Below are 22,397 nucleotides of genomic sequence, written 5' to 3' on the forward strand. Positions count from 1 at the left end.
CATTTGGCACATTTGGTCTGTCACGAAGTCCTTTCAATTTTATCTTTCCAATGTCTCTAGAATCCTCCCTTTCCTCTCCATTGCAAACTGCTACCACAATGATCCAAGCACTTAATATATCCCACTTTGCTTACTTCATCAGCCTCCATGCTGATTTCTCTGCCTCCTGTCTCTTCCGTATCCAGTCCTTATTTCATTCTGCTTCCCGGATCATTTTTCTGAAAAAAACATTCCATCTGTATCTCCCCAACACCTCAAAAGCCTGCGGTGGTTGCCCGTCCACCTCCCCATCAAGCAGAGTCCTTTGGCTTAAAGGCACTCAATCAGCTCTCTTCTTTTTTCCTTACTTCGCTGATCTCCCCCTACAATGCAGTCCACATACTCCAGTTCTCTAACACCATCATACTGTCTGTATCTTGATCTTGTCTAGTCTGCTGCCAGCATCGTCCCCCTGGCCTGGAACCATATCCCACTTCATATCCTACAGACCACCACTCTCCCTACATCTTAAGCCCCCCTAAAAGCACATCTCCTCTGAGGCCTTCCCTGACTAAGCCCTCATTTCCCTTATCTGCCCTCTCCTCTGTATCACCCATGTATTAAGCACTTTGGTTCTCAACTCAGACAAAAGCATTTATGTACATGTGTTTTTTCTCTACTATTTCCCCTATTTGTAATATAGTTCAGTGTGGATTACCACCCCCCCCCCCCCCCAACTAGGCTGTAAGCCCTTGTGGGCAGGGATTGTGTCTGCCAACTCTATTATATTGTACTTTCTCAATACTTCAGTGTTCTGCACACAGTACGCATGCAATATTAATACCATTGATTGATTGAAAAAATGATGCACAGATCCCTTGTATTAGGACTGTGAAAGTTTATTCTTTTTTTCTGAAAAATTGTCACCTCCTGTGGACCAGGACTTTTAGAGCCTATTGAGAAATTCATTGCTGTCAAAAATGCTAATGGTGCCATTCAGAATTCTCAGACGTTCAAGACTTCACATCCTCCTAGAATGGGAGGCAACTTCTGTGTCACTCTTGCACTTGGATTTATACCCTTTTAACCACTTGATACTCACTCTACCCTCAACTCCAAGGCAGTTAGGTACATTCTGTAATTTATTTTAATGTCTGTGCCCCCTCTAGACTGTAATCTCCTTGTGGGCAGGGAGCGTGTCTGCCGACTCTGTTATATTGTACTCTCCCAAGTGTTTAGCAAAGTGTTGTGCACATAGTAAGTAGTCACCTACTACCAACTGACTGATTGATTGAAAGTCAGGAGTTGGGAGACCCAGTTCTAATCCAGCTCTGCCCCTGACCTCTGTGTGATCTTGAACAAGTCACTTAACCTCTCTCTGCCTAAGTCTCTTCATCTGTAAAATGGGGCAGCGATTCCTGCTCTCTCTACATCTTAGATTGTGAGCCCTGTGTAGGATGTGCACTGAATCTGATCTGATTCTCTTGGGTCTCCTCCAGCTTTTCACAGTGCTTGACTCATGGTCACTAAGCACTTTAAGAAGTACTGTAGTTTTATCTGTTTTCATCCCATTTTAAAATGTTCCCAGGGATGAGCCCATCTGTCATTTCCCAGAGAGGTATTGGAAGAGCCTATTGTAGATCTTACTGAAAGAGAATGCTTTTTATGATATTCAGAATAAATTCTCCATTTCTTACTTTCATGCTATTATTTTAAGTTGCATGAAAATTGCTTGGGGTCAGTTTTGTTGTCATTGAATTGGCTGGTTCTAGGAGATGATACTCAAGTTTTCATTTGTCAGATCTATTTCCCACAGAGACTGAGGGACTAACTGGAAAATAAAAAGCCAGTACATTTAACTGACTCAGAGACAATTCCTCAAATGTCATGAATTCCCTCTCATTGTACATACCGTCTTTGACTATTGATTGAAGATATCTAATTTTGCAGCCAATTGAAATCCAGGCAATTCAGCTTTTCAAAGCTTGAATAAAAACAGTATCCAGAGCCAACTATGAGCAATACAAAGTGCTAAGAGATGAAATAGGTTAAATCAGTCTGTGGATAAGTAAGACTTCTGATGTAAAATGAAAATATGACCTTCCCACCCTAGCACAGATCCATCCCTCCTTCTGGTTATTGAGATACTGCTGAGTGTGAGATGGGTTTGGGGAATATTTCTAGACTTGAACTAGCTCCCAGGGCATATTTTGGCTTAACTGACTCTGTCCTCTCCTGGTTCTCCTCCTATCTCTCTGGCCGCTCACTCTGTCTCTTTCGTGGGCTCCTCCTCTGCCTCCCACCCCATAACTGTGGGAGTCCCTCAAGGTTTAGTTCTGGGTTCCCTTCTATTCTCAATCTACACTCACTCACTTGGAGAACTCATTTGCTTCCATGGCTCCAACTTTGATATCTATGCAGATGATTCCCAAATCTACATCTTCTGCCCAGATCTCTCTGCTTCTCTGAAGTCTCTCATTTCCTCCTGTCTTCAAGTCCTCTCTACTTGGTTGTCCTGCTGACACCTCAAACCTAACATGTCCAAAACTCCTCATCTTCCCATGCAAATCCTGTCTTCCATGTGACTTTCCCGCCACTGTAGACAGCACCACCATCCTTCCTGTCTCACAAGCCCCTAACTTTGGCGTTATCCTCAACTCATCTCTCTCATTCAACCCACATATTCAATCTATTACTAAATCCTGTTGGTTCAGCCTTCACAACATCACTAAAATCTGCACTTTCCTCTCCTTGCAGATTTCTACCATGTTTGTCTAAGCACTTATCCTATCCTACCTTGATTACCGCAGCAGCCTTCTTGCTGACCTCCCTGCCTCCTGTGTCTCTCCACTCCATACTTCACTCTACGCCCAGATCATTTTTCTACAAAAACATTCAGTCCAGGATTCCCCCCTCTTCAAGAACCTCCAGTGGTTTCCCGTCCACCTCTGAATCGAACTTAAACTCTTTACCATCGGCTTTAAAGCACTCAAGCACCTTGCCTCCTCCTACCGCACCTCGCTGCTCTCCCACTGCAACCCAGCCTGCACACTTTGATCCTTTAATGCGAATTCACTCGCTGTACCTCTATTTCGTCAATCTTGCCGCCAACCTCTCGCTCACATTCTACCTCTGTCCTGAAACGCTCTCCCTCTTGATGATGATAATGATGGTATTTAAGTGCTTACTATGTGCCAGGCACTTTAGCAAGCACTGGGGTGGATATAAGCAAATCAAGTTGGACACAGTCCTTGTCAGGGCTGTCAGTCTCAATCCCCATTTTACAGATGAGGTAACTGAAGCACAGAGAAGTGAAGTGACTTGCCTAAAGTCACACAGCAGACAACTGGCAGAGCTGGGATTAGAACCCATGACTTCTGACTCCCAGGCCCATGTTCTGTCCACTACTCCATGTTGCTACTACATACCTGACAATCACTCTCCCCAGCTTCAAAGCTTTGTTGAAGGCTCATGTCCTTCATGAGGCCTTCCCCAACTAAGCCCTCATTTCTTCCTCTTCCACTCCCATCTGCATCACCCGTACATTTGGATTAGTTCCTTTTTTCATCCCTTCCTCAGCCCTTCAGCAGGGATCTAAATGTCCTGTTATTCATTTATTTATATTAATGTTTGTCTCCCCCCTAGACTGTAAGCTCATTCATTCATTCAGTCAATCATATTTGAGCGCTTATTGTGAGCAAAGCACTCTAGTAAGCGCTTGGGAGAGTACAATACAATAGGGTTGGTAGACACGATCCCTACCCACAAGGAGTTCCCTCATTCTTCTTCCTTTCATTTCATTTGGCCATAAAAGTTTGTTACCCATCTTCATTATCCTTCTGTGTTAAAACTTAACATAATTCAGTGAGCTCTAACAATATTCTTTTTGGATTTCCTGCTTCTCTAACTTTTTTCATATCCTTATTCGACTGTGTCCAGCTCTGTTTCTTGGGCCTGAGGAATTAGTTTGCAGGCATTTAGTCCTGCACTTTTCCCCAAGGAGCAGTTTGGCCTCTAACAGAACTGAGTAGTTATTTTACCAAATTTGGGCCTTCAGTGTTTTGGCCACCTGCCCTTTCATCCCTGAGAAAATGATTAAGCCTACGACATAACTGCAGCAACAGTTTTTCTGGTAAAGCCCCAGTGACCAAGTTGGAACATTGCCTCTAAGTCCTACAGTAATAGCCCTGGTTATAAGAGCCTTATATTTCATTGTTTTGGTTGAAGATTTGTGAGTGCATGCAAGCGAGTTTCTTGCTGACCAGTCTCCAGCTGGGCAGGGTGAAGATGCAGCGGCAGTGGTGGCATTTAGGCCCCAGTCACCTGCTGCCTGGGAGAAATGAGGCCCAGGACCTCCTACTTGAGTCCTTCTCCAGCCAAGCAGGGTATGATTGCAGAAGCAGTGTGCATTCCCAACTTTAAGACTGTTAGGACTTGTTGGACTCTGAGCAATGAGAAGCCTGAAACTCTCCTTCTTAGTCACAATGTTCTGTCACTCTTTTTGTATTCATCGCTGTCCTGGGCTTTTTAGGTTGTATTCATGTTTTTATTATTGCAGTCTTTCCCTTTGAGTCCATCACCAACTTCTCCAAACCTCAGTCTTAGACTGTGAGTCCCTTGCGAGCCAAGCAAAAAGTCTGGTGCTCTGCACACAGTTGGTGCTCAACAGATGCTATTGATTGATCGATCCTGACAGGCACTTGGTGAAACTATTGAAGAATGAATGAATGAGCCACCTGAAAGTTGGATCCATCAGTGAATGTTGAACTAGCCTGGTACTGGGCAGTGTACGAAGGAACCCGAGTAAGGGATGGGGGTGCTTAGGGGTCACAGGTAGATGGAGAGGGAAGGCGCAGTTGATAGCCCGTCCCTTTGTGTTAGGGCAAGTTGTTAATATTCTCACATTTCTGCTTTGCCATACACCTAGATCCCAATAATTGGTTTTATGCTTGTTCAGTTGATGGGATTTTTCCCAAGTGCCCCCGAACCCTTTTTGGGTGGTCTCAGCTTGCCCATGTGAAAACTGCCATTGTGGTGTTTGAAGCTTTATTCATGAAGTTTTCAAGCAAGTGAACTGTTCATTTTGATTGCCACACATTTCGGAGCTGGAAAAGGTGGGGTGTGAGGGGGATGCAAGTGCTTCATCTGGTGGTTCTGCAATCTCTTCCCCACCCTATAAATGACATTAAATCTGTCAGTTTGTACATTAATCTGAAAATGGCTTTGATTTGGGCTGCTTTGTCATGTTTCTGTTTCTGTGCTTTTCAGAACAGCAAACCCGATTCATTATTAAAAATGGAAGAAGAACAGAAGTTGGAAAAAAATTATGTAACAGCAAATAAGGACAATAAATTTACCTTTTCCTTCACCAACAAAAAACTGCTAGGGTATGTAAAATGTGTTAGTTACCTGAATATTAATGAACCTAAACATCTATCTTCACTGTACTATCTCAGAAAGGATGATTAAAACTTCAGTCCAGCTATTAAAAACTTAAACTTTGCTCATATTTAAAGTGCTTCACAAGTGCATGAAAATCATGTTGTTGATTGAATAAGATAGGTCATTTTATGGATTTATGACACTGTGGTAGTTGTGATTTTTGGCATGTACAGTTTATGTACAGTCTTTGCATTTGTTTTAGAGTGGGGATTGTGTTGGTTGCAAACTTGCAGTGCCAAAAGTTTATAAAATTTGCTTTAAGGCAAAATTCATATCCTGGCCAAAAATCATTTTCTTTAATACTCTGAAGTGAAATTTGCATTTTTAAGTTTATGCAAGTGAAAAAAGGTAAATGTTTATTGATTTTTTAAAAATCAATGTTTGTATGCATTTGTTTACAATAGCTTTGTGACTTACTATGGCTGTTTCCTGCCTATTATTCTAACACTGTGGTGAGTTTGTTTGCTTGGTTCTTTTTTTTTTTCTGCAAAAAGTGAAGCAATTAAGTTAGAAAATCATGCTTTTAACACGCCAGGATTGACATAACAGTCCATCTAATTATTTGGTAGTCTCCTAATGTGGCTTGTAGTGTGGCACCTTGTATTTTAGTGGAGTTATTAAAAATGCAGCTTATTTCAGTGACATGATTTGTATATGGCTCTAGTATGTCCATATAGATTTGTTTACATATATATGGAGTAAATATTCAAATACCCATGTACTCATGCTTAGACATAAGCAACATACTTAATTCATATGTATTCTTTATTACTTTAAAAATGACACTGTTTTCCCCCTTCATGCTCTTCATTTTCCCCAAGCTAATCTCTTAGCTGTACTTGACTCTTAACTGTTTTTCGTTACTGTCCCATTGCACACATCCCTCTCCCTGTAAAGAACTCCCTTCCCCCTCAATTCCTGTAAACTATATCCCTCCCATCTCAAAAAGCTACCTCTTCCAGAAGGCATTCCCTGATTTAATAATGATAATAATGATTATGGTATTTGTTAAGTGCTTACTAAGTGCCAGGCACTGTATTAAGCGATGGGGTGGATACAAACAAATCGGGTTGGACACAGTCCCTGTCAATCAATCAATCAATCATATTTATTGAGTGCTTACTGTGTGCAGAGCACTGTACTAAGTGCTTGGGAAGTACAAGTTGGCAACATATAGAGACAGTCCCTACCCAACAGTGGGCTTACAGTGTAAAAGGGGGAGACAGAGAACAAAACCAAACAAACTAACAAAATAAAATAAATAGAATAGATATGTACAGGTAAAATAAATAAATAAATAAATAGAGTAATAAATATGTACAAACATATATACATATATACAGGTGCTGTGGGGAAGGGAAGGAGGTAAGGCAGGGGGATGGAGAGGGGGATGAGGGGGAGAGGAAGGAAGGGGCTCAGTCTGGGAAGGCCTCCTGGAGGAGGTGAGCTCTCAGTAGGGCCTTGAAGGGAGGAAGATAGCTAGCTTGGCGGTTGGGCAGAGGGAGGGCATTCCAGGCCCGGGGGATGACGTGGGCCGGGGGTCGATGGCGGGACAGGCGAGAACGAGGTACAGTGAGGAGATTAGCAGCAGAGGAGCGGAGGGTGCGGGGTGGGCTGTAGAAGGAGAGAACGGAGGTGAGGTAGGAGGGGGTGAGGTGATGGAGAGCCTTGAAGCCCAGGGTGAGGAGTTTCTGCCTGATGCGCAGATTGATTGGTAGCCACCGGAGATTTTTGAGGAGGGGAGTAACATGCCCAGAGCGTTTCTGTCCCACATGGGGCTCACAGTCTCAATCCCCATTTGACAGATGAGAGAACTGAGGTACAGAGAAGTGAAGTCACTTTCCCAAAGTCACACAGCAGGCAAGTGGCGGAGCCGGGGTTAGAACCCATGAACTTCTGATTCCCAGGCCCGTGCTGAAGCCACTGTGCCATGCTGCTTCTCGATAAAGGGAATAACAACTTGAGTCTGGCACCTTAGACTACTTGGCCATCCTGACACCTACTGATTTATCCCCACTTCCCTAATCAGGTCATCCCATTAGAAACACTTCTGTGTAAGTCAGTTTATTTTTTCCATTTCATTATCATCAGTGGTATTTGTTGAGAAGGAGCGTGGTCTAGTTAATAAAGCGCAGGCCTGGGAGTCAGAAGGACCTGGGTTCTAGTGCTGGCTCTTCTGTGTCTACTATGTGACCTTGGGCAAGTCACTTAACTTCTCTGTGCTTCACTTAGCACAACTGTAAAATAGGGATTAAGAGTGTGAGCCCCATGTGGGACAGGGACTATACAGGTCCAACCGATTTGCTTGTATCTACCCCAGTGCTTAATTCAGTGCCTGGCACAGAGTAAGCACTTAACAAATGCCACAGTTATTATTACTGTTATTATTAATATTATTGTTAGTGCACACATCCTCATTCATTTGTTCTGTCATATTTATTAAGGGCTTACTGTGTGCAAAGCACTGAACTAAGCACTTGAGAGAGTACAGTATTACATGGGAGAGTACAGTATAACAATAAACACATTCCCTGCCCACCATGAGTTTACAGTCTAGAGGGGGGACAGACATTAATATAAATAATTTATAATATATAATTTATACTTATTTATGTATTGAATTCCTTTTTTAGTTTACTTGTTTTACCAGTTGAGTCAGTTTTCCTCTACTTCTACTAAAGTCCTAGTATAGTGCTCTGCAAACAATAGGTTCAGTTAATACTGATGGTGAATATTTCATCATTTTCTGCCTATCTAAACAGATTATGAGCAAGCGGTACACTGTATAGGGTCATTGCAGATTGAAAATGTGTCTGTCACCTGTGAGCGGCTCGGACGGACCAACCGAAGGACGGACGGACAGACGGAGCCCACGCCTGCCCCGCCTCCCGCCCCGCAAACTAGGGCAAAGGTGGCGGTGCGCAGGGGGGGCGTGCGTGGGGTGTGGGGAGGGGGAGGGGGCGGGTGAGCCCCCCATGGGACAACCTGTTCACCTTGTAACCTCCCCAGTGCTTAGAACAGTGCTTGGCACATAGTAAGCACTTTATAAATATTATTATTATTATTATTATACTCTCTCATGTGCTTTATCATGGTGCATAGTGTATATGAGAAGCAGCGTGGCTCAGTGGAAAAAGCACGGGCTTGGGAGTCAGAGGTCATGGGTTTGAATCCTGCTCCGCCACTTGTCAGCTGTGTGACTTTGGGCAAGTCACTTAACTTCTCTGGGCCTCAGTTACCTCATCTGTAAAATAGGGATTAAGACTGTGAGCCCTTCGTGGGACAACCTGATCACCTGATATCCTCCCCAGCGCTTAGAACAGTGCTTTGCACATAGTAAGTGCTTAACAAATGCCATCATTATTATTATTATTATCACACTCTGTAGGCACTCATTACTACTACTACTAGGCATTCAATAAGTGCTTGGTGATGATCGCTACAGTATTGGATGGTAAAACCTGCTTTCTATTTTCTAGACATTTTATTGGCATGTTTGTTTTTCAGAAAAATTCTATTACCATTCACCCTTATAGTTAGGCAGACCTACAGGCTCTGCAAAGCAAACTCATGCCCAACACAAACCAAATCATGCCAATAAAATGTCTAGAAATCTAGACATCTAGTACCATTGTCATGATTACCATTGCCAATCATTTATTGAGCTCCTACAGCGTGTGACCTGGTAGTAGGCACACTGTCGGATTCCAACCTCTGTGCTCATTTTCACCCCAGTTTAATCAGAGTAGTTTGAGTAGTTGAAAGAAAGAAAAATCATTCTCAATTTCTTCCTTGCAATTGTACCATCTAAAAAATTATCTGACTCACTAAACAAGTGTCAATGAGTAATGGAAGGACAGGAGAACTCAGAAAAACAGCAGGGTGGTCAACAGAATTACTAGTTGACCTCCTCTTGCTTCTAAGTGGTGCTGTAGAAACTCTGAGAGTATTTCCTGTATATTTCTTTTTTCCAGGAAGTCTACACCGTAATCGCTAACGTTCTTGTGTGTGTTTAAACCTAAGTGAATTCTTCATAGGGTGATGGTGGGAGAGTGAAGAGGAGGAGGCACTGTGTTGCCATGTGCAGCATAGGTTCCTGTTGTAGACCATGAAATTATTTGTTGTTTGAAAACATTACAGTATTTGATTATTGTTTATCCTTTGTTGGAACAGTTCCAAGGGAATGAAAACCCACATGAGTCCTGGACTGTTTGGTTCCTTACAAAATTTCAAAGAAGACAAAACAAAGCCAGTACGGGATGAATATGAATATGTCTCAGATGATGGAGAACTGAAAATCGATGAATTTCCAATTAGAAGGAAGAAAAATACTACAAAAAGAGATTTGTCCTGTATGTCTCTTCTTTCTGTTTTTATAATCTGAACAGTTCTATCATATGATAAAATAATGTCAACGTTAATCCAAAATATTCTTACCAATATGCAATTATATCCTATTTTATCGAGTTAAAGTCAGGGTTCGTGTATCATTATAGTCTTATCGTGCCTTCAGTCAGTGAAAGATCTATGCTTTATCCATGGAAAACCTAATGATTTGATTCTTTTTCATCTTTAGTTCTGTCAGATAAGAAAGAAACTTTACAGCACACTCCAGTTAAGAAGCCAAAGGTCGAATCAATGTTATACAAGGTAGGCGAGGAATTCTCATATGTGAATACACCTTTCAAAAACTGTGACCAAGGAAGGAGGAAGGGAAGTTGTGCAGTTACCCCTGACCCCATGCAAAGTGGAGACCCACAGTTTGGACAGGGCCAGTCCTGCTACCAAGATGTTTTAGAATGTGCAGGGTGGGGTTAATGTCTTTCTGTGCCATTGATATGTAGTAGTGCAGCCTCAGTGGGCAGGAAACTGCACATCTGCACTTCATTCAGCCATCCCCATCCCCTCCTTAGCATTCTCCAGACTGGAAGCAACCCTCTCACACGAACCCATCTACTCTTCTTAGGCCCCACAACAGAACCCGGCCCTGGCTGCATCTCACTCTTCAGCCAGCCTTTGTCCTCACACAGTAAACTGACTAGGAACATTGTGCCAGCATCTCAAATGGCACTATCACTGGCCACTATCTCTCTAGGCATCCGCATGCATAATTGGTCATTGAAACAGTTCTCTTCTCTCCCCTGTTAGATCAGTTTGTTCCCCCAAATGCATTTGCATTTGTCCACGTGGCAGTTTGATTTCTAGGTCTCATGATATCATTTCTCTGCCCTAACGTTTCTCCCAGTTTTGGCATCATTGTCACGTTCCCATTAATTGACTTTTATTTCCCTTTGTCCGCCCATTAGTTAAACTGTGAAACCAGACTGATCCAAATTCTGAGCCAGCAGTGCTAGGGATAGCTTTTTTGTTTTGCGGGGGGGAGAAGCCTTTGCCCAAGTCTTAGGAGCTGATTAAGGAGAAGCACCTTTTCGTTGTCTCCCTTTGGAATGCTGCTCTTGAATGAAAGGGAAGCCACCCAGTTTTCTCTCTGAGTAGCTGCGATAGCTACCGATGTTTCCAAACCAGGACACAAACTCAGGGAAGCTTCTTTGAGCATGGAGAAAAGTCGGGACATTCAATTCCCCACCTTGTTGGCATTCTCCTTTCCAGTCAGGCAGTATGGCTTTTGGAAGAAAGTTTGTGTCCTGGTTTGGAGACATAGGGAGCTGTCGACAACAGCGAGAAAATTCCTTTAGCAACATTGTTATTCTTTTGGGTCATTTTTCACTCGGAGCTCAACTAAACAACAATAGTATTAAACTGCATAGTAGCCATACTGATACCAAAGTTAAAGCTTTCATGCCTATTGTTGGGTTTGAAAACTGTTTTTCCATGGCTCAATTATTTTCCAGAGAGAAAACAAGATTTCCCTTTATACAAAATAGTCATATTTTGCAGTTCACTGACAGTGCTTTTTTTTGCTTTGGGGTCGTTTTTGGGTCTTTCCCTTGTTCTAATAGAGCGATGACTCATCGGATGAGGACTCTCTCCATATCGACACAGAGGCAAAGCCATGCCGCAATTCCAAAGTAAAGAAGGAGAGTGGGAGTTCAGCGGGAATTCTCGATCTTTTACAGGCGAGCAAAGAAGTGGGCGGATTAGAGTATAACACGAACAGGTAGGCCATGGTAATTTACACATTCTCAATCCTCCCACATCTTCATCGAACGTTCTGGAAACCCAGAGTTACTATAGCGTGTGCAGTTAAATAGTTACGTTTGTAATTTAGATGTTGATTTACCTGCCAGCACAATGCATTTTTCACATGGTATGCCTTGGGGAAGAACAGCTGGTAAAAGGTGGCCGTGGTAGAATAATTACAAAGTACAGACTATCCCCAGTGTGCATAGTGAAGATGTATATATGACAATGACAGAACAATAGGAGAGCAGATTCATTTGGATAGACTAGTCAGCTAGAGCTGCTTTGGTTTTTTTTTTCATTCATTCATTCATTCAGTTGTATTTATTGAGCACTTACTGTGTGCACAACACTGTACTAAGCGCTTGGGAAGTACAAATCGGCAACATATAGAGATGGTCCGTACCCAACAGCAGGTTTTTCTCTAATCAAGTTTGGCAAGACTCCCTGTATTACTCTTATCATTATTATATCTGTTAAACTCTTACAATGTGTCAAACACTCTTCTAAGCACTAGGAGAGGTACAAGCTAGTCAGGTTGGTCACAATTCCTGTCCCACATGGGGCTCACAGTCTAAGTAGGAGGGAGAGCAGGCATTGAAACCCCATTTTACAAATGAGGAAAGTGAGGCCCAGAGAAGTTGTGATTTGCTCAAAGTCACAGAGTAGGCATCTTGTAGAGCTGAGATTAGAACCCAGGCCCTCTGACTCCCAGGCCTGTCTTCTTTCCATTCTGCTCCTCCTGATTATTGAAGCTTTGGGGGTACCTCATTAACCCTGAAAATGGCTGACATTTGGGAATGTTAATTTCATAGATCTTAAGCAAGTTCAAGCTGCTTGTACATTATACACAGTAAATATTTGACTCAGTCATAAAAAGGGAGAAAGCATAATGTGCTGATAAAATCAAAATCCTGCAGTTCAAATAGTAATGAAAAATGGTATAAACTGAATGGGATCTTCTAAGTTGTAGGTGGCATGGCCAGAAACATAAGAAACGGAACTTCAAAGCAAGCTGCATTTGTATTCCAAGGAAGCCATTCATCAAAATCTGTTGATTGCGTAAACAATTACAAATTGTACTTTAAAATCTAATGAAACAGTTCTACAGATGACACTCCAGACCACGATAACTTTTTAAGTGTCACCCATCCTTTCCTTTTGCATCTTTGTTGCATACCCTGGATGGGAATGCAGCTGGGAATGAGAAATTGAAGAAAGTCTTTCCTTTCTGGTCCCTGCTTTCCAGCGCTTAGAACAGTGCTTTGACACATAGTAAGCGCTTAACAAATACCATAATTATTATCATTACCTACCCTCTTCAGTTCTTCGCCCCTGTTGCTTTATACCTCCCTGGAAAGTCAAGGCCAGGTAGCCTTGATTTCTGCCTTCAGAGTTTAGCAGGTATAAACGTGCAGTCATTATTCTGGGAGGTATAGATGCACAAAAGCTAAACCCTTCGTGTTCAGCCAGAATGAAGGATGGCATCTGTCTTGATACTTCCACTGGGGAGGTCAGTTAGACATGGTGCAACCTGGGGGAACCTTGAAAGATCGGCTTTCATTGCATACTCTGATCTGACATGTCCTTCCACTGACTTAGCTCAGAGAAGTGGGAGGCTTCTGGGGAAGAGGGGTTCCCCTGTCCCATACCTCCTGGCTAACCTGGAGAAGAGTGTGAAGTTCTGAGCACACTCAACTGTGTACAGACTCTGCATATTTAAACTCAGATTTTTCTTTACCACTCTTTCACTATCTACCCCCTGGAACTTCCATTACTGAACCCCCTGTAAATGCCAAGACTTTGTATATTGAATAATGTACAGACTGGTTCCAGGCAAAAGGAGGGCAGTAAGCAGGGTAAGCCATTTATCTTTTCGTGTGTTCTTCCACTGGCCAGACCCAGAAAAGGGGATTTCTGTGGAAGTGAAGTTCCCCTGCACGTGTGGTGTAGTGTTCGCTAGGTTCTTTTTTTAAGATTTTTAACACTTTTTTAAAAATCCCACTCTTTCACTTTCTGTGAGAATCTGCATCCATATTGTTTCTTTCTTGTGATCAGGATGCCAAGTGACAATGAGAACAGTCATTGGCCATAAAGGGTGGTGGCCCATGTATGGCCTTGTATGGGCTGGCCAGATGTGGAGTGGACAGCCCTCACCCAGTGCTGAGGAAGGCCAGCTCAAGGAGATGGGTGCGGGAATGGTGGCTGTGGCGGGTGGTTTCGCAGTCAGCGAGATGGTCTCTGGGGATCCAGCCTTGCCGATCAGCCCAGAGAGAGAAACTGACTTCCTGGCAATGCCGTGCTGCCCTCTGAAACCACCCAGACCCGCGGAGACCCTGCCCTTGTATGCCTGCTGTCTTCTGCCTCCGGTCTGGCTGGTTGGGTGAAGAATAACTGTACACTTGTGTTGCTACTGCTCTTGTTGTATTTTTCCATTTCTTCGTTTTTGGATTTTCACCTGGTTTTCTCAAAAAAGTGGTAAAGTTCCTCCAACTCTTGCTAAGCTTCTCTGAATGTCATACTCAATGATTACTTTTGAAACAAGTGAGGATACAGGGGTGCCTGTCATTGATGAGATCCCAGTATCTCTGTTCTGTGACCACAAACCATGCTTCTTCTCCTTGCCAACCCTCTTATAGTGAGTGCTGCTGGGCATAGACGGACCGGACGAGAGAGTGCAGGTGGCTCAGCACAAACTGTCTCAAGTGCATATCTGGTTGGTGGTAGGACATATCTTTGTAGGACACCTCGTTTCCCTCTTCACCACTGGTGTTGGAGCAGTGTTCATCCTGAGCGGTAAGGGGACAGAAAGGCTACACTGCTGTATTTTCATGGGCACAGTGTGCAGATGCTCTCTTAAGACACTCACACCTCTGGATACAGTCTCATTTTTAGGAATGTCATCTTCAAATCTAAGGACAACTACTGCTCTTCCATCAATCTACAGCATTAAGTGCTCACAGTGTACAAAGCATTGAACTGAATTCTGGGAAAAATACATGGACACAGATTCAGAAATGGTCCCTGTCCACAAGGGTTTTTTTTTAATTGCATTTAAGTGCTTACTATGTGCAAAGCTCTGTGCTAAATGCTGTGGTAGCTTCAAGTTACTCAGTTGGACACAGTCCTTGTCTCACAGGGGGCTCACATTCTACATAGGGAGTATGATTTAATCCCCATTTAAACTGAGGCCAGAGAGAAGTTAAATGAATTGCCCAAGGTCACACAGCAGGCAAGTGGTAGAGCCGGGATTAGAACTCAGGTTCTCTGACTCCCAGGCCCATAGGCCAAGTTACTTTGATTGATTCACAGTTTAAAGGGGCCGGAGAGGAGGGCAGATATATGGTGAAAAAAACCAAGAAGCTAAATCCAACAACACAAATAGTATAACAGAAAAAATTAACAGTTGGTTACTGCTAGGCAGGAAGAGCCCTCCACTTCCTCACCTCTCTAGGTAGGATTGACCTTGGTCCAAACCACCACAGCCTTCCCATCGTTCCAGATATTACTCAAGTGCCTTCCATCAACCCTCTGTTCCTTACTGTCAACTTACTGTGTAGCTATAGAGGACAGTGAGGTGTTTAGATGATGGCCAGTTAGTACGTTCATTAGGAAACAGGGAACCTAAAACAGTATAAGCAGGTCAGGAAGCTGTTTGAAAAGAAAGCTGTATGAAGGGAGCTATGGAAATGGTTCCATGAAAATAGAGCTGACTTTGGTTTAAGTGATCATCATGCCAGTCTAATTTTCATATATAGACTGATTTTGAGACAACTTGGCTTTCCTAGAGAACAGGGGGCAGGATGGGGGAGGAGGCAGGGAGGATTTCAAGATAGGAGGGACTGGCCCCCCTCTGCTCAGGATGCTCCCCCCTCCCAGGTCAATGAGATGTTTCCCATCCCACCTCCCCCATCTGCTGGCATCTCAGCCTTGCTTACACAAACTTTTTCTCCTTTGCTCAGGCTACAGCTGTCCGTAAGAAACATCTATTTCAGCAAAAATGTTTAAGAGTTCTGAATTTTTCAGGGTACAGTTTATTTTGTTTTCCCTCCCATCTGTTCTTCCAGGCCACCAGTTGGGAGGGGTGGGAACAGAGGGAAGGAAGAGGGGATCTGCTGGCTTGAGGAGAGGGGCGAGGGTGCTTGGCCTGGTGTGGGGAGAAGCGGATTGTTTCCCCTCGACTCTCCTGCTTGCAGCAAGTTCTGGGGAATCAGTTTCCTGCTGGGGAGTGGGGAAGGAATGGTCAAACCTCCTGATCCCCATCCCTCAGGAGAAGGCTCCTCCTCAGGGGTAAGGGCAGCTGCATAATATGATGGTGCCTCCTTGCGTTGAGGGAAACAGCATTTCAGATAGAGAAGAGGGGAAACTGGAAGAAGCACTCTGAACTCTGCTTCTCTTGGACAGCAGCTCCTCTCAGGTTTAATTTAAGCACATTTCCCTGGGGGAGAAAGAATTACACTGTTGCCCCAGCCCTCCAGACCCCTCAACATAGCCCCTTAGCCCCCTGGGTGGCTGGCAACTACCAGTTTTGCCAGTTGCCCTCCCTGCCTGATCTGAGATGCTGGTTCCCCATCTTTTCCACACTGGGAGTGTCTTATGGGATTACAGGATCGCTCTCATCCTATTTTTCTGGAAGCAGGAGAGCCAGGAGGAAGCATTCTGCCCTTCCCATCCCATCACCCCCCAACTCTATTCTTCCTCCCCCACCACCTGGAGCACTTGCTCCTCTTCCCAGTCCAGACCCTCCCATGGAAGCTGGGTTGGGAACTGGGAGGTCAGACTCTGAAATTGAGTGTGTGTGGGGGCCGGGGACAGAGTCGGGGAATGGGCTGGGAGCAGGCCGGGGACATACTACTTGCCAAGTCAAAAATCAAACTGCTCTGCCTAGTGTTACTTGAGTCTAAAATGTTGACCAAACACCTTTCATTTCAATCAATCAATAGTTTTTTTGAGCACTTATTATGTGCAGATTACTTGGGAGAGTACAATATAACAGAGTTGGTAGATACATTCCCTGTCCACCACAAGGAACTCAAATCAAGCCCATGCATGCAGCCGTCATGCATCTGTGGAAATGTGGATTTTTTTTGAAGGCCAGCCGTTCACCTGGGAACATTTATTCATTTACTTACTAGGTCTGTGTGAATTCAAAAGTAAACCTGGTTGCAAAGAAAATGAGCTACTCATGACACCAAACATCAGTTTCCCAGGATGCCTTGAGTGCACTTATCCTAACTACACTTGGAAAAATCACAAACTTTGAGGGAAAATCTGGTACTAACTAGATTCTTATCTGAGACATCTAACTAATGCACATTCTCCAGTTGAAAGCAGTGGGCTGGAATTTTCTACGACCACCTTGTGAGACTCTGTGTCATTCTGGCCATAGCCAAGTTTCTGCAGGTCTTTGTCTTTCAGCCCTTGGAAATATGGTCGTTAAACTCCATGTTTCAGGGATGATTTTGGCCTTTTTCTCATCTCCGCTCATCTTTTCTATCCCATTTGGCTCAAGGCAACTTTGTGGCCAAGAACTGCCCCATACTGCCTCATTTGATTAGACAGGAACATTTGATTCATTTTGTTTTTATTTTACAGCAAGCATGGGGCTGGTATTAATTACTTCTCTGACAATCAGTGCCAGAGTGAGCAGTGCCAAGCACCCTGCTGTTGCAGGCATTGTCTTGACAGATTTCTGGGAAAGATAGTAGTGTGAGGTTGGGCATTTGGCCTTTCAGCCAAAATTCAGTTGAAAAAAAAAACCCATCCTGATCCTTAGTGCAATCTGGTTCAGCCATTTGAAGTGGGTAGAGTAGGTGAAACAGTTCGGAAGGTTTGCGGCTTTGCTTGCAGTTCAGCTCCCTCCTGAAACAAGGAAGACAGAAATGTTTTTTGTGAGTTACAAAGAATCTGCAAGCATCTTAACTCCTGTCGTTTTCACTCTGATCCCTGACTCTGCCTTCAGAGTCTTTGTGGTTTCTGAAATCAAAGTCCAAACAGCAGTAATAGCTTGGTATGAAATCCAGTACTGTGTGTGGTTGGTAGCTTGGTGAGAATATGTCATATCATTCCCTGTTGTTAAATAAACAGTTGGGTTCTGGCAATATGGATTAAGATCTTGATTGAAAATAGCTCATACTAAATGAAATGACTGTATTTCATATCATAAATTACTATTTTTTATGAGATGTACTTACGGGCAGCCATAACATGCTTTAGTTTAGTGGGAAAGAGACATGACAGGGACATTTTTAGTGTTTTGCAATACGAATGTGGGGACTGGGAGATTTTCTGCCAGGTGTTAGCGGTTTTGTTTCGTTTGGCTTTCTTGAACAAGGAACCACAAAAGAAGCCATCTTTACCTTGGATATTACCTACGTCAATATCCAGTAATGTCCTGTAGTTGCGCTTATTGTCATATGAAACTTCAATTTAAATTTTGAGCTCCCCCTTCCCAGCCCACCTTTCCATCTTGATCAGAGTTTTGCAGAGCACATTTTATTATTCCATGCTGTGACACAGATTACTTCCGTGCCTCCTTTTTTTTCTATTATTTTTTTTAAACACCAAGTGGGAGATTTCCTTTAGCTGTGAAGTTTGCAGTGGCTGAACCAAATTTTACTAAATTTTGCTATGTTTTCCAGATCAAGATTCTGTGTGAGCTGACAATTTTCAGTGCAGTCCCACTTTCGGTTGCTGAGATGTAAGCAGCTGAAAATCACCAGATGCTTATTACACAGTGAACAATTATTGAAGTAAGCTAACTCCCCTGTGATTCCAAGGGTGACAACTTTCCATGTCCTAGAATGGTGCTTTTTACACTTAAAAGGTTACAAAAACAAAGATCTGCTTCCGCAGTCAGAAAATGCTTAAATGAAACCTCTTTTCTAAAACATAAAACCAGACTCTCCCTAACAACTGTTCCACCTCACTCACCATCCAAGCTTTCCCCCCCTTGTCCCAGAGTAAACAGAAAGATAAACTAGTTAATCGCAAGCAGTGGGGAGAGATCATTTCATGTCTCATTCCTTAACATTTTTGCATTGTTCTTCCAGCAGTACCCTGGAGCTGCCTGGTCCACTTAAGTCTGAGGGTCCAAGTTTGGAAGGTAGTCTAGCAGGCTGATGTATTGGACTTAATAAATCTTGTTCATGAACTTAACCAGGGAAAATTAAGACTTACAAACAACAGGGGGAAAAAATCATTTATAGAGCCATAGTAGGACGGTATAGCTTTCAAAAGCATAATGATTGTTTCCTGTTTCTTGTCTTTATTCTGTATATTTGAGAAAGTGAAACCAGGAAAGGAGTCCTGCAGTTCTGCAGATAAATACCCTAATGAGAAACACTTTGCCTTCTACTTACCCGCCTGTCTCTTTAAAAGGTCTTTACACACACACTTCAGGTCTGTGGTTTGACTTGGTTTTTTGATCAGATTCCACAATTTATTTGCTGAGGCTCGAGTTGCTTAAGGCAGTTCCTTTCATAATTCTACCATTTGGTGTTTAGGGTCAGTTTTTGATGGTCCATTTCCACTGTTTTAAGGATTCACTGTTTTGAGAAAACAGTGGAAGAAAATGGGAAGAAAATATGGTAATTTATTCTATACTGTGTGCTGTCCCTCTAATATTGAGGAAACAGGTTAAAGACTTTGGTGTAATTGGAAGATTAAAGTATTAATTTGATAAGCATTAATTGAGCCCGCAGTTGCTAAAATTGGGTTATCTTATTCTCAGAATGACAGCTGAATAACAGTGGGTTCTGTAGTGTTTGAGCACATACTTTAGGTACATGTGGATTCCAGACTGCAGTATTTGTCATTCAATCAATCAGCATTTATTGAGTGCTTACTGAATATAGAACAATGTGCTAAGCACTTTGGAGAACACAACAGAATTAGTAGACATGTTCCCTGCCCACAATGGGCTTACAGTTTAGAGGGGAACACTGACACTAAGTAAATAAATTAAGTTATGGATATATGCATAAGTGCTATGTGGCTGAGGAAAGGATGAATAAAGAATACAAATCCTAATGCAAGGGAAGCATGGAAGGGAGTGGGAGAGGAGGAAATGAGGGCTTAGTCAGGGATAGCCCCTTGGAGGAGTTATACCTTCAAATAAGTCTTGGAAGATGGGGAGAAGTGAACATCTGTCCAATATGAGAAGGGAGGGCACTTTGGGCCAGAGGCAGGAAGTCGGTGAGGGGTCAGAAGTGAGATAGACAAAATCGAGGTACAATGAGTAGGTTGGCACTTGAGGAGTGAAGCATGCAGGCTGGGTTGTAGTAGGAAATCAGGGAGGTAAGGTAGGAGTGGGCCAAGGTGATTGAGTGCTTTAAAGCCAGTTGTAAGGAGTTTCTGTTTGATGTGGAGCTGGGTGGGCAACCACTGGAAGTTCTTGAGGAGTGGGGAAACATGGACCCAGTGGTTTTATAGAAAAATGATCTGTGTAGCAGAGTGAAGTTTGGAATGGAGTGGGGAGATACAAGAGGCAGGGCAGTCAGCAGGGAGGATGATGCAGTAATCAAGGAGGAGTAGGATAAGTGCAAGGATTAATGAGGTAGCAGTTTGGTTGAAGTGGAAAGGACAGATGTCAGTGATGTGAAGGTTGAACCAACCGGATTTGGTGACAGTGAATATGTGGGTTGAATGAGAGAAATGAGTTGAGGATAACACCAAGGTTATGGGCTTGTGAGACAGGAAGGATGGTGGTGGTACTATCTACATTGATGGGAAAGCCAGGGGGAGGATAGGGTTTGGGTGGGAATATGAAGAATTCTGTTTCAGACAGATTTTAAAAAGTAAAATATTTTAGGGTTGGAAAAGAAAGTGTGTATCCTGCTTATTTGAATTGATCCAAGGAAGGCTCCATCTTTACATCTTTCCATTATTCATGGGGATAAGGGCAGGGAAAGTATGATTGTTGGAAATCCATAGATAATCCAAATAACTCAGTTTAGTTAGCAGTTTCAATTACCTCTTCCAGAGCTGTTGACAAAGAAGAAAATGGACTGATATGGGTTTCATCTTTTTGTTGTTCCCCTGCCTACCCTCTGGGGGAGCTGCTAATAAACCCTCAAATGGCCAAAAGGTGGGGAGCTGGAGGGAACAGGAGAAGCACTGGGTCTGGCATAAAATTAAACTGAAAAATGAGCCTCTGAATAATTGAGTCATTTGAATTAGCTATTATACATTAAAGAACCTTTTGCATTTCATTTGTTCATTGGTCCCAGTGTTCCATAGTTGATGCTTGGCTTGAGTTTTGGAGTGTGAGAAATTTGTCTGGAATATCTGCTCTTGGAGAAGTCATCTGGGGAATGAAAGAAAAGTTGACTTTGGCATTTTAGGGACTGACTATTTTTGCCTGGTATGTGTGTGCCCTCTCCCATTGCATTGATGGGAAACGGGGTGCTGATTGTATTTAGCCCTATTATGTTGCTACCCCTTAGAATGATGTTGCTGTCTTGATTTAATGCCACATACCACATTTCAGCAAAGGGAGGTCAGGTACAAAAATGGGCTGCATGTAGGAGTGACCACATTTGAACATGTTTTCCTTTAGTGGCTGGCAGGGTTTTGTGCTTTCAGGATTGGTGGCTTCAATTGTGGGTTTTTATTTTATCTTATGGTTTCTGTCAAGTACTGTTCTAAGCTCTGGGATAAATACAAGTTCTTCAGATTAGATCCAGTCCCAGTCCCACAAGGACCTCACAATCAGAGTAGGAGAGAGAAACAGGTAGGCATTTTACAGGTGAGGAAACCGAAGCCCAGAGAAGTTAAGTGACATGCCTAAGGTCACACAGCAGGCAGTTGGCAGGTCCAGGTCCTCTGACTCCCAGGCCTTTGCTACTTAAAGGAATGTTCTGTCTCTGTGAAGTATTCTCATCATATTCACCTTTGCCTTCATTATTCTCTAGGGCAAGTGTGACTTTCTTAGGAGGCAGATCAAAGCCAGATATGATGAGGAACAGTTAAGGCAATCAGAACTTTATATATTAGGGGAAGAACACCAGGATGACAATATAATAATAGCTTCTGTCTTCCCCAGGACTTAGTACAGTGTCTGGCACATAGTAAGTGCTTAACAAATCCCATTAAAAAAAAGAAGCAAAGCTTTGTTATTGGGCATGCTGGGGGAACAGAAGCTCAATCAATCAATTGTATTTATTGAGCACTTACTGTGTGCAGAGCACTGTACTAAGCACTTGGGAAAGTACAATATATCAATATGAAAGACACCCCCTGCCCACGATGAACTTACAGTCTAGAGGATGGTATTTATTGAGCACTTACTATGTGCTTCTAGACTGCGAGCCCGTCTTCTAGACTGTGAGTGCATTGTTGGGTAGGGACCGTCTCTGTATGCTGTCGATTTGTACTTCCCAAGCACCTAGTACGGTGCTCTGCACACAGTAAGTGTTCAATAAATACAATTGAATGAATGAATGTGCAGAGCACTGTATCAAGTGCTTGGGAGAGTACAATACAGTGGACTGTGCAGACACGTTCCCTGCCAATAACAAGCTTACAGTCTAGAGGAGAAGATGCCAGTTTGTGCAAAATGCTGGGTATCTAAGAATCAGGGTTGACCAGTAAGGAGTTTTGTGTAATCACATCATGAGCTTGAAAAATGTTCCTCTGGAAATTCCTGGAAGGTTGCAATGAGGGGTGGGAGAAGACTTTGCTAATCACATGAGAAGAGTGTAACCATGCTAGTACAGTGCTTTGCACATAGTAAGCGCTTAATAAATGCCATCATTAAATGCCATCATTAGTACTGTTTGCTTCCAGAAGAGCAAGCCCAGCCAGGACTCTGAACAGATTGAGCTGAAGCGATT

The 22,397-nt window shown here is 43.1% G+C and overlaps 1 protein-coding gene across 2 annotated transcripts in view; it reads left to right on the top strand.

Annotated features, from left to right (window-relative positions):
- Nucleotides 1-22,397, top strand: part of PHF2 (PHD finger protein 2) — a 202,311-nt gene that overhangs the window by 156,870 nt on the left and 23,044 nt on the right. For both annotated transcript variants that reach the window (XM_038772093.1, XM_038772094.1), the window contains 4 exons: nucleotides 5,248-5,366; nucleotides 9,595-9,773; nucleotides 9,998-10,071; nucleotides 11,382-11,539. In XM_038772093.1, coding sequence (XP_038628021.1) covers nucleotides 5,248-5,366; nucleotides 9,595-9,773; nucleotides 9,998-10,071; nucleotides 11,382-11,539 — 530 coding nt within the window. The remainder of the gene's footprint in view (nucleotides 1-5,247; nucleotides 5,367-9,594; nucleotides 9,774-9,997; nucleotides 10,072-11,381; nucleotides 11,540-22,397) is intronic.

This window comes from Tachyglossus aculeatus, chromosome X1 (assembly GCF_015852505.1).
Source record: "Tachyglossus aculeatus isolate mTacAcu1 chromosome X1, mTacAcu1.pri, whole genome shotgun sequence".
NCBI classification, from domain to species: domain Eukaryota; kingdom Metazoa; phylum Chordata; class Mammalia; order Monotremata; family Tachyglossidae; genus Tachyglossus; species Tachyglossus aculeatus.